The sequence below is a fragment of the Ammodytes marinus genome, assembly GCF_949987685.1.
Source record: "Ammodytes marinus genome assembly, chromosome: 22".
In the NCBI taxonomy this organism is placed as follows: domain Eukaryota; kingdom Metazoa; phylum Chordata; class Actinopteri; order Uranoscopiformes; family Ammodytidae; genus Ammodytes; species Ammodytes marinus.
The window spans coordinates 20,755,716-20,768,809 of record NC_137226.1 but is presented as its reverse complement, the minus strand read 5'-3'; the positions used below and the strand labels follow the sequence as shown (position 1 = coordinate 20,768,809).

At 39.3% G+C, this 13,094-nt stretch overlaps 1 protein-coding gene across 1 annotated transcript; it reads left to right on the top strand.

The window, feature by feature from the left end:
* Nucleotides 1–268: 268 nt before the first annotated feature.
* LOC307268442 (zinc finger protein RFP-like) lies at nt 269–2,268 on the top strand (the record flags this gene model as incomplete). Its single annotated transcript, XM_080051073.1, has 2 exons — nt 269–335; nt 635–2,268. Exon 2 carries the CDS (start codon nt 637–639, stop codon nt 2,266–2,268), a length of 1,632 nt encoding a protein of 543 aa, XP_079907199.1. The 5' UTR covers nt 269–335; nt 635–636.
* Nucleotides 2,269–13,094: the final 10,826 nt, after the last annotated feature.

The following is a 13,094-nucleotide window of genomic DNA, read 5'->3' as shown; positions in this document are numbered from 1 at the left end:
GCATTAACTGTCATAGCTCCACTTTCATTGTGCATTTGGGCTGTCTAACCACAAGTGTCCAATCAAATGTGGCATTTCAAGTGGCATTTCAAGTGCATTTCAAGTGAGCTTGTAAATGTCATGTAGTTCAACTGTAACCTGTAATAAAAGATAACGCTTTGCCCCGTATGAAGAGGTGTATACACACTGAGAAGGGAGGTGTGTCACACAGTCACATGCTTTTACAGTAAGTGAAACTGAAAGGAACTGAGAGCGACAGCATACTGAAGTCCAGACAAGTCTCTCTGTCTCTCTCTCTCAATAGACAAACAACTTCAGGCCTTTGAACAAAACCAGTGAGTACAGCTGATGATTTTTATTGTACTATTCACAGTTATCATAGGGAGAAGAGGCAATGCTCACACTACAGGACTACAAAGCCAAAAGGGTCGAATTGCTTGTTTTTCTGCCAGGGCTTTGTGAGGTGACACACTGTATTTCACATTGTATAATAATACTGAATCATTAGCCGGTCCTACTTAAAATGTTTCAGCTATGTGAAACATAACCACCTGTTTCAATAGGACTTTGGCTGACGTTGTAATATTGTAAGTCATTTTAATGTATTTATCTACACTTTTTCTTTTGCTTGTAGACATGGCAGCAGCCAGCAGCCTCCTCTCTGAAGATCAGTTTCTGTGTTCCATCTGTCTGGATGTGTTCACTGATCCAGTCACCATACCTTGTGGACACAACTTCTGCATGTCCTGCATCACAGAACACTGGGATAGAAATGTCCAGTGGCAGTGTCCCATGTGTAAAGAGCAGTTTGACAAAAGACCTAAACTGCGGGTCAACACCTTCATATCTGACCTGTCCACTCAGTTCAGACGGTCTGTTCATAAGAAAACCAGCAGCTCAGAGGTACAATGTGCCAATGCAGACGAAGTTCTCTGTGACGTCTGCACTGAAACCAAAGTGAAAGCCCTGAAGTCCTGCCTGGTGTGTCTGACCTCCTACTGTGAGATTCACCTGGAGCCTCATCACAGAATCCCAGGCTTGAAAAGACATAAACTGATCAATCCTGTGGAGAACCTGGAAGACAGGATGTGTAAGAAGCACGAGAGACCTCTGGAGGTGTACTGTAGAACTGACCAGAAGTGTGTGTGTCAGTTCTGCACTGAGTCAGATCATAAGCTTCATTACATTGTTCCTTTGGAAGAAGAATATGAAGGAAAGAAGGCCGAGCTGGGAAAGACAGAGGCTGAAGTTCAGCAGAAGATCCAGGAGAGACGACTGAAGATCCAGCAGATCAAGGACTCTGTGAAGCTCAGCAAGGAAGATGCCGACAGAGAGACAGCAGACTGTGAGCAGGTCTTCAGGGCTCTGATCCGGTCTGTGGAGAAACATCTGGCTCAGCTCACTGAGATGATTGAGGAGAAGCAGAAAACAACACAGAAACAGGCTGAAGGCTTCATCCAAGAGATGGAAGAGGAGATCTCTGAGCTGATGAAGAGAAGCTTTGAGCTGGAGAAGGTCTTACAGTCTGATAACCACCTCCATCTCCTCCAAAGCTTCCCATCCATGATCCCCTCTCCACCCACCAAGGACTGGACAGAGGTGAGAGTTCACTCTTCATATGAGGGGACTGTGAGGAGAGCTGTGGCTCAGCTGGAGGAGACACTCAGTGAAGAGATGAAGAAGCTGTGTGCTGATGTTGAGCTGAAGAGGGCCAGGCAGTACACAGTGGATGTGACTCTGGATCCTGAAACTGCAAATCCCCTTCTCATCCTATCTGATGACGGGAAGCAAGTCAGTCATGGTGATATACAGCAGAATCTTCTAGATAACCCAAAGAGATTTTCCGCATTATATGTCTTAGGAAAAAATAGTTTCCATTCAGGCAGATTTTACTATGAAGTTCAAGTTAAAGAGAAGACTGACTGGACTTTAGGAGTTGCCAGAGAGCCTATCAATGCAAAAAGCACCATCTTCCCATTCAAAGGAAAATGGGCTCTATGCTTGAGGAATGGAAATGAGTACACAGCTCTTGGGGACCCTTTTATCCATCTCTCTCTGAATACCCAGCCTCAAAAGGTGGGGGTGTTTGTGGACTATGAGGAGGGTCTGGTCTCCTTCTATGACGTAGATGCAGTAGCTCTGATCTACTCCTTTAAGGGCTGTACATTCAATGGGGAACCACTCCACCCATATTTTGATCCCTTTAACAATAATGGTGGTAAAAACTCAGCTCCCCTAATCATCTGTTCATCCGATCACGCCGAATAGACTTATGAAAAGGGGGCTCTCTGTCACATAAATGCCCCAAAATGACTCAACTAGTTTGTTCAGATTCAGATGGGTTTTGCGTTTTTCATTTTTATATCTCTCAGTACTGCAGAAAAATGAACAATTAGCCTATCTACATTTTTTTTTCCGAGTAGGTTTTCTTGCATGTAGAATGAACAATTCCAAAGTAACCAGTGAATCCTTGTAAAATGTCTACACTGCAAGACTAAAAGTATCTTCTAAGGTTTACTTCACTTATAGTCATGCTCCACTGCGGGGCGCCAGAGAAACGGTCAAGATCCTCAGTGTGTGTTATTCTGAATGGTGCCGTCTCTGAGGATTTAGGGCTTTCAAAATCACTGCACCTTCCAAACAATTTGACATTAAGTTTTGTATATAATTGGGGAAAATGAAAAAACTCTTCTCCTGATTCAGAATTGTGTACACCACATTTTATTGTACGGTCTCTTTCTTTGTTGGAGTACAGCCGAATTCTGCGATTCCTCTGATCTAAAATGACATCATAAACATGTTAGTATACAGAGAGATTGAATAGAAAGTATGTCGATAAGCCAATAATTTAAAGACTTAAGGTGAAATAAATAACATTTAGTAACAGTGAGTTTGATTTGAATTAATCTCATGATTTCAAAACTTCCATGATTTCTTGTTTGTTTTCACATTTCTTTCTTTCTCATTATGATCATTTAATTTGAGGCCACATTGGACTGTTAATTAGAATATTTCAGTATTTTGGATTTTTATTCATATACTGTATATACCTATATACTGGTATACAACTCTTGTTGTTAATGTATTGAACGACCTCTACAAATGAATCAGAGACAATTATGTGTTTTACTTTATGAGTTGTTTTCTTTTTCTTTTAAACTACTGAATATAAATAATATAGCCTCATAACTAAAGTTGAGTGTATGAAGTCAGTGTCCCATCCATCATCAGTGGAGAATACAATATTGTGTGCACTCATTGCTTGTGTATGGATTTTTGTTTTCCCTTTTCAGTCCTACATACCAAACTCAAGCAGACACTGTGGGAGACTGTGGAGCCGGCCCATTACTTTCTCTTCAAGAAGTTCACCCTGTTTCATGTCATACTTGAGAAGACAACAATTCATTTACCTGAAACTAATTACATTTCAAAGACGCTAATATGCTTCTCTATTATGACTGGCATGTGCTCGGAGCTACACATGATATATTGAATGGGAAAAACTATACTAATCCTAGTCGTATATAATTAAATCTATTATGTTTTATTAGTTGTGGGGCAGGTTCTCTCCTATTATGTTTACTATAATTGGAACGATGTTCCAATTATAGAGTGGTGAGTCATAGTCAAACTGGTTCAAATATTCATCTAGCGATCTGGGTTTAAGGTCACATGTGCTGTGTGTGTGTGTATGTGTGTGTGTGTGTGTGCTCGTGCAGAGAGAGACTGAGTACTATTTTAACGAATCATTTGGAGACACCGGGTCACATGAACTGGAAGCTTTAGAAGATAAATCTATTTTTTTTAAATTAAAAGTATTATTCCTTAAAAAAATAAGAAAATTATTTGACAATAAGTTTTTATTTAATCTATAAAATAAAATAAAAAACTCCGCCCCTGATTCAGAACTGTGTAAACTATATTTTGTTGTCCAGTCTCTTTCTCTGTTGGAACCGCAGACTTTCAGCTCAACCAAATTCTTCAATTCCTGTGAAACAAAATTACTACGCAGTGTCACACTTTATAGGGTCGTGATACTTCCATTCTGTTGCTATAGTATTCTAGTTATATTGAGTGACATGCTGAAGGAACAATATCGCCAACACAGTCACACATTTGCATTACAGCTGTTATAATACCACATGTCACACAGTCACATGCTCTCGACAGTGAAGTGAAACAGAAAGGAACTGAGAGCGTCAACACAATGCAGAACAGATAAGGGTCTGTCTCTTTCTCTCTCTCTCTCTCTCTCTCTCTCTCTCTCGCTCTCGCTCAACAGATAAACAACTTCAGGCCTTCATGTAGGCAGCACAACATATTCTCAGAGCACAGCCAGTGAGTACAGCTGATATATAGTTCGACAGCCAAACATATTGTCTTTTTTAATAACTGTCTAACAATGCTTTTTCAATAATACACTGATATTAATATTGTTTTATTTTCAAACGCATAATATGGTGTAAGAGTCGCCTAATCGTGTATGTTAGAGATAAAGATGTGATTTTGACTGTCATAGCTTTCACATTCAAACTTTGGAGCCTATTGGCTTTAAGAAAGGTCTCATTCTCTAATAGATTTGTTGTTGACTAATATTTTATCTTTATTTTTTTATTTTGACAGATTTTCTGTTTATATTTGTTTATTTTATCCTTAATGTAATCCTATGTTTTTATTACATCTGGTATTTTTACCATTGTTGATGTACATGATTCCTAAAAAAGAAAAAAAAGGAAACATCCTAAAACACGTATAATATGTTTTGATTTTTGAATGAGCAGAAAGTTTTGAACAATTCAACTTTATATTAAGTAAGCTTAGGTAAATAATTAGTATTATTGTGGGGTTTATATAAAGTATAGGGAAGCTAGATAATGTATCAACAATGACTTATGGGGTGGGATTAATAAAAGGTCTTCCCTTCCTTTACGGGATATGTAATCCAAATGATTACGTGTTAGACAATCTAGGACTGCATTGTGCTTTCTTTTTTTGTGTAATATTGTGGTTTTCTGTATGACCTTTTTGCTTCTTATTTACATGTTCGAAACATATTGAATCAAATCAAACAATACAGGAAAATAAATATTTGAACGCAATACAGAATACCTGAGAGCCACCAGGCAGTGTTAATTTTGGCAGCAAATTCTGATTTAGTCTTAGTCTTTTGAATATCACACCATTTAGTCTTAGTCCTATTCTAGTCATCTAAAATATTTTAGTCTTAGTCTAGTCTAGTCTACTAAATATAAGCAGATTTTAGTTTGACTAAATCTACAGCGGACTTCGTCGACTAAGTGTTTTTCTTCATTGAATGGTATTAAGGTTTGAATATGCAATACAGACACAGATTTAATGGTTGTAATACAAAACATTCTATTTCATTAGTAATAATCTCACATAAAATCAGTGTACCTGACTGGATAGGGGGGAGGGGGGGGCTTTAAGAGCCTGTGCCCGGGGTTCCATTATCTCATGATCTGTCTATGAACCAACTGGATTCCACAATCTTTTTTCTTTTTGCGGGGAGCATTATTTATAAAAAAAAATAAAATAAAGAAAATATTTTTAAAAAGTGGGGGGCCCCACACTAGGTCTTGAAACGGGCCCCGAGATCGTTAAGGCCGCCCCTGGGCAGCAGCACGCAGTTGAGGTGCTGATAAATTTGAGCAACTGCGCCTTCCTTTAAGCAACACTGCTGCCGCTGTGTGTGTTCGGACTTCTTTTGCATCAAAGCCTTTTAGATAATACAATTAGAGGTTTTAATTGAACGCTGTCCATGCGTCGGAGTTGATTGTAACTTAAAAACAGAAACTAACGGACGGAGGCGGCAGTTTCACATGGCTCTGTGTATTCAAACTCGAGACAGAGCCTACTACAAATAGATCGCGGAACTTAGCCGTTCCCCTAGACATCGTTAACGGGCAGGATATCCCTGACTATCATTTTTGTCCATCATACCGCAGAGTTTTTCAGCACAGCGGCTCACTCCACCCGCTCACACCTGCGCGGTCTCCCGTCGATTTTCACCTACACAGGGTTGAATTCGCTGCTTTGCACTGATTGGATTTCTTCCCAACTTGTCCCACAAAAAGAGTAGTTCTGATTGGATCTCTTCTCCATTCGTCCCACCCTAACAGTTTCGTCTAGTTCCTATTCGTAGACTATAGTGTCAGTTAAATTAGTCTCAGTCTTCGTCATCACATCTGCCTTTTTATTTAGTTTTTATTTAGTTTACGTCCGTGAAAAAGGTTCGTAGACGAATATTTTTCGTCATAGTCTTAGTCTACGAAATTAACACTGCCACCAGGTACCTAAATGTGTTTTCCTTTACAAAAATAAAGACATTTCGACCATATAATATAAATATATAAATAAATAAAAATAAAAATGTATGCTCAAAAAGCACAAATTATTGATACAGGATTTTTGGATGAATTTTGAAACAAACATACGCCCATGAAATACAGGACTACAATGCGAAGAAGGCTTTGTGAGGTGTGAGGTGTCATCTTTAAAGACAATCTACTATAACACTGAATTATTGGCAAGTCCTACATTGAACCTTTCAGCGATGTGAAACATAACCACCTGTTTCAATAGGACTTTGGCTGACGTTGTAATATTGTAAGTAATTTTAATGTATTTATCTACACTTTTACTTTTGTTCATAGACATGGCAGCAGCCAGCAGCCTCCTCTCTGAAGATCAGTTTCTGTGTTCCATCTGTCTGGATGTGTTCACTGATCCAGTCACCATACCTTGTGGACACAACTTCTGCATGTCCTGCATCACAGAACACTGGGATAGAAATGTCCAGTGGCAGTGTCCCATGTGTAAAGAGCAGTTTGACAGAAGACCTAAGCTGCGGGTCAACACCTTCATATCTGAGATGGCTGCTCAGTTCAGACCGTCTGTTCAAAAGAAAGCCAGCAGCAGCTCAGAGCAAAAATGTGCCAACGCAGAAGAAGTTTTCTGTGATGTCTGCATTGGATCCAAAGTGAAGGCCCTGAAATCCTGCCTGGTGTGTCTGACCTCCTACTGTGAGACTCACCTGGAACCTCATCAAAGATTCCCAGGCCTGAGAAGACATGAGCTGGTGGATCCTGTGGAGAACCTTGACGAGAGGATGTGGAAGAAGTATGAAAGTGCTCTGGAGCTGTTCTGTAATGTGTGTGTGTCAGTTCAGAAACTTCTTCAGACCAAGGCTGACGTTTAGCAGTAGATCCAGGAGAGGCGACTGAGGATTTTAGAAGATCAAAGAGTCATTGAATCTCAGTAAAGAAGAAAACAGAACAAAAGAGCTGGTAAAGGATATCTCTGAGCTGATGAAGGTCTTCATATGAAGAGGACTGTGAGGACAGGAAGCTGTGTGCTGATGCTGAGCTAAAGAGTGCCCTGCAGCATGCAATGGATGTGACTCTGGATCCTGATACCTGCTCATCCAGCTCTCACCCCTTCTGACGACAGGAAACAATTCAGTCATTGTGATACGAGGATTGTTTTTTTTTGTTGAACAAATCAAAGGATGTCGAGAGAGAGAGAGAGAGAGAGAGAGAGAGAGAGAGAGAGAGAGAGAGTGGGTGACAAGGTCTGCACTTCTGTTAGTTGTCCAATAGGTGTCCCCCAAGGGTAAACAAAGAACTTGTTGCATCCAAACTGACTGCTGCAATGACCATGATAACAGATTGGTTGAGTCACGCTTGAAAGTTGAAACAGAATGTAATCAAAACAGTTTGCATGTATTTCGTGGTTAGTAGGAACAACTCAGTTAGTCCTGACATACAATACAATGTTGAAGTTATTGCATGTGCAACTCATTTTAAATATGTAGGTATTATTGATGGAAGTTTGTCTTTTAAGAAGTGTGCTCGTCAGGTCATCAAGACGGTTTGTTTTCATTTGAATAATTTCAAAGAGCTTAATGCACCATTTGTTTTCATCTGCTGCGAGACTTTCAGTTGTTTATGCTATGATTTCCCCTTATCTGTCATGTTGAGCATCGATCTAGGGGTGACTGGACACCGTAGTTCAGAAAGACATCTCTTGGTCAATCAGCCTTCTAAATTGGAACAGTTAGAAAGTGGAATTCAATCCCTACAGATATTAGAAACTCAAAACTAACTTTTGCTATATTTAAAACTAGCCTCAAGTCTTGGCTCAAGTCGGAACATACGTGCCAACAACAATGATTACTGGAACTTATGTCGAATTTTTTTTGTTGTTGAGATGAAGATATTTATTTACAGGGAATATAGTGTGTTGTAGGATTATTTGCATTGTAGTGGTCTATTTATAGTTATTTTGTTTTTGGCATGCATTCATATTATTTAGTTTTCTAGTGATTGTGAAATATTGATTTTAATTTATTCCGTATTGTTTTATTAGCCTGCATGCAGGGACTACAGATGCACATTAGCTACTTGCCAAATCTTGTGCAATTATATTTTAATCCTGGCTTTCCCTGTAAAAAAATAAACTGTTTTATTAAATAAATAAGACTGACTGAAGGAGTAGATGTATTGTGTATATAATAGATATCTAGAATAGATATTTGAATTTTTTGTATGTTTCTACTTACTGCAGAAAGATGAACAATTAGCCTTTATACAGATGCTTTCACCCCTAGGTTTTCTAACCTGTAGAAGTCAGCAGTTCTAAAGTAAACCGGTAAATACTTGTAAACTATAAATGTGCATACTGCAAGGCTAGAATCACTAATAGGCCTTTCACACCGCCGCAAAATCGGAGCTAGTTCTGGGCTTGTTCGGAGTTAGAGCCAGTGTTTTGGTTTCACACCGCCAGAGAGCCTGCTCCGGGCCGTAAAAACCGGGGGAACTCATACCCCAGGATTGAGCAGGGTTTGATAAGAACTGCTTGCGCGAACGGTTGGGGGAGGGATTATCCTGACCAACCAGAGCAACTCAAACCTCATGCCCGCCATATTTAAAAACATAACATAATTACCGAACGTAGCGATCAAATTGACCGGCGAGAATACGCTGTATGGGTCCTGTTTGCTTAAGAAAGCAAAGCGAGAGCCAACAAGTGTAAAAATAAGACGTATTCGCCGCTGTTGTTGTGCTTAAAGCTAGCGGTAGCTTTAGCGTTAGCCACAAGAGCAGCGGCGTCGGGTGACGTACACACACGTTTACAGTGACGTCATGACGTTGCTCTCTTGCCGGCTCCATGGCTGTCTCCGGTCGATGTGAAACCAACCGGTTCATAACTGGGATACGGCTGTAACCAGTTTTGAACTGACCCCAACACCAGCCTGGAACTGACTCTTGGTTCATTTTGGTGTGAAAGGCCTATAAGTATCTTCTAAGATCTACTTCACTTTCAGTGGTGCTCCACTGGGGAGCGCCAGAGAAACAGTCAAGAATCTCAGTGGAGCCTGTGTGGTTTCAACGGTCCAATCTCTGAGGGGTTGGGAGTTTTAAAATCACTATCACATTGACTTGATTTGAATGAAAATTAAGTTAAAGTGAAGATAAAAAACTACATATAAAGTTTCTTGTACACTTTTGATGTTCACAACAGCAGGGGCTCACAGTTAGTTTGATTTATGATGATAGAATTATTCAATACTATAATTACGTGTAAAGACAATATGTAGTTTATATGTACACTAAACTACCAACTCTCCCTGAAACTGAAACTGCATAGTGCACCTTTAAATACCAGACTCAAGCCAACACTGGGAGTCTGTCAATCCGACGTGCTAATTTCTGTTTAAGATATTCATCTTGTCTGACGTCACAGATTAGGCATTTTCCTTCATGCCTTTAACAATTCCAACCACCTGATGATGCTAATATGCTTCTCTGTTTGCACTGCAAACAGCATGTGACGGTTGTGCTCTTAGCTACAAATGATATGTTGAATGGCAAATACTGTACTATTCCTAGTCGTATAATTAGATTAATTATTGTTTATTAGTTGTTAGGGTTGTTCTCTCCTATTATGCTTACTATAATTGGCATGATGTAATTAGTGTGGTGAGTCATAATCAAACTGGTTCAAGTAACGTGTGTGTGTGTGTGTGTGTGTGTGTGCGCGTGCGCGTGCGTGTGTGTGCGTGCAAAGAGAGAGGGAATTTAAAGTATCACTCCCTTTAGTTTGAGGCCTCTTGGAATCTTTTGAAAGTTTTTTTTGTTTGTACATTGGGAGCCTATCAAAGGCGGTGTGTGTGAAGCTTTTCGTCATTGTGACGTCAGAGTTCAAGTTCAAGTTGTTGTGCATTTGTTTGATGCTGGCTGGATGCCAGAGCCCTTCTCCTCCTCCCTACCTGTTCTATGCCCCAGGCCAGAGGTTCAGGTTCGGTCTTAAGGTGAGACACTGTAGGCATAACATTGTTTTTTCAAGCACTGGTCAATTTCATATTTTTGGGGTATTATGCTTCCATAGAATTTCTTCTCTAATACTACACATAAACAGCCTAGAATGTACATTTAGGTGTTTATTTGACTGATGTCGCCAAAACAACCATATTTAATGGCCATTATCTCATCATTCTTTTTCTTGAAATGATCAAAACCAAAAATCTCAACTTCTAAAGCACTCACCGTACATTCTTTCCTGAAGGTCACCGCAGAAGGATTTGTTCTCATCCTGTTACTAATTGTCTGATTCATGATACATTTTGTTTTCAAAAGATGCCGATGAATGCATTTTGAAGATCTTTACATAGAATCTTTTGATTTATAAAATGGAAAAAAAGGCTGTAGGCTATCCAAAATCTCTTCTGAAAAAACTTCGGACACTAATATGTTGATAACACTGGCTTCATCCAACATCTAGATTTTTGGTTTTAAAAGAGAAGCAAATTTGCGCATATTTAGTTAGATATTGCCAAATTAGCTTATATCTTTTCAAACATTAATTTAGAATAACAAAAAGTCATACAAAAAATAATTGTTTGAAAGTCAGTTATTTTATGTCAACTGCGACATTTCCATGATGCTATCTATAAGTAAAAACTTGTACATTATTTATCTGCAGTGTCTCGCATTAAGGGTCCTGACGTATGACAAATATTTAAATTTTATGATCATCTGCCTGTGATACAGAAAATCATATAGCCTGGGGAAATAGCCTCCTAGCATCGCTGCTTCATATGGGATCTGGAAGCACCGTGATGAGGACTCAAAAATCATGCATCAAAGTTGCTTCAACCAGTCTTGTCTTTCTTCAGGGAATCACAAATGTCTCTAAAAAAATATATCCTAAAATGAACGTGATCATGTCTGATGAACTGGAAATTTTACATTTGAAAGTTGTTGTTGTGTTAGCTCTGCATGCTATCATACACAGTGGTGGTGGTGAGTAACATCTCCAGTAATACAATGCAGGGTTCAGTCATAAAACCGCAACAAGCCGTTTTAAGGTGCAATGAGCAACATCAGAGTACAGGGTGTCTCTGCAGTCAAGCACAGACATGAGGGATGAATGCGTACAGTGACTTTCCTGTTCTTATTCTGATACAAGAAAATCCCATTTCATCGTTAGCTTTCCGTGCCAGGAGTTCTACTGGTGGTTTAAAGGTGAGGCAAATCTGACCACATTCTCAGGTTAAAAAAAGCCTTCCATTACTGTACCATCATATGAGTGTGTGTATCTATGGCATTATTCAATTAAGGGTACTGAAAAATGAAACATGTTTATCTGATCACAGTACTATACTTTAAGGTTCTGCGGATGTGCCTGAAGATTGCTTGAGGAAAAGTGTAACTTAGACATGGCATGCATAAAATACCGTATTATCTGCATCCAAATATATACTTGTAGTATATATATTATAATCATATACGCATACGTAATATCTGTATGACATGTAAATGAAACTTCTTTTAACATTTATTGTACTGCCCTTCTTAAATGCTGTCAACACCTGGACCTTCTAGCCGTGCACCATCACTTATCAGACAGTCATTGTTGTGGTCTTGCGAAAAAATCTTCACTGACACATTCGATTTACCGTTACTTTCAGTTCAGTAGCCACACTACAACTCACCTGTGTTCTAAATGTTGCAGCCATATGAATTTGTATTTTATTTTAATGACTGTAACCGGCATCCCTGATATGTGTGTGTGGTGAGAAGTGTGCTCTGCTGCACCCTTGACCACACCCAACGTGTGATATCATGCCAGGTGACTGCCCCCGCACTTCTCATATATTTATTTTGTTGCAGACCAAGTCGTGCGAGTTAAACAAAGGTCTGAGTTTTTTGCACCACTTTCAAAGTCAAATTCAATGTTTGTTTTTAAGACCTCGATATATTTATATGATTGAAAAACTATTCATGTAATTTAGAATTTAAGACCACTTAATATACAAAAAGTTGAATAGAAAAAACCTCTGATAAAAAACCTCTGTTATTAGGGCAGGCTCTCATTGGCTAATGCTTAGCACACAAATACATACTACTGAAGGTTTTACTGCAGGCCAGTGTGCGACCATGTTCCCATCAGCCTTAAAGCAAATTGAGAAAATGTATGGTCAATAAAAGAGAATTTATGAGACCTAAATTAACTGGATTTTTTCCTTTTAAGACGTCTCGAGGAGCCGTGGGAACACTGAAGAGAAAGCGAGAAAAACAGGTTAAATGGTGTGTTGTCGTAAAAAGTTTAAAACTCGTTTTAATTGGTGCTATTAACTATATTAACCGTTTTTTTACTGAATTGATGATAACACTGTATAACGGCACGTGTATATGAGCTTTCACCATAGAGAGAATAGCAGAGAATCCAATAATCCAGGTGGAAATGACTGGCTGGCCTGGGGAAAAGGCTGTGGCCATGTGAGGAGACTATGTGTGAGACTGCACGTATGCTGCTGGCAGACAGGGCAGGAGGAGGTGAGTGTGTGTGTGTGTGTGTGTGTGTGTGTGTGTGTGTGTGTGTGTGTGTGTGTGTGTGTGTGTGTGTGTGTGTGTGTGTGTGTGTGTGTGTGTGTGAAAGAAAAAGGGAAAGAGACTGAGTGTAGGTGATTTATTAGTTGCATGTTGGCTATAGATAATATTATTATAGATAATACATTTTTACGGCACTGCATTCTCTGTGTGAGTTTGTCTGCGCGTGTGTAGGAGGCT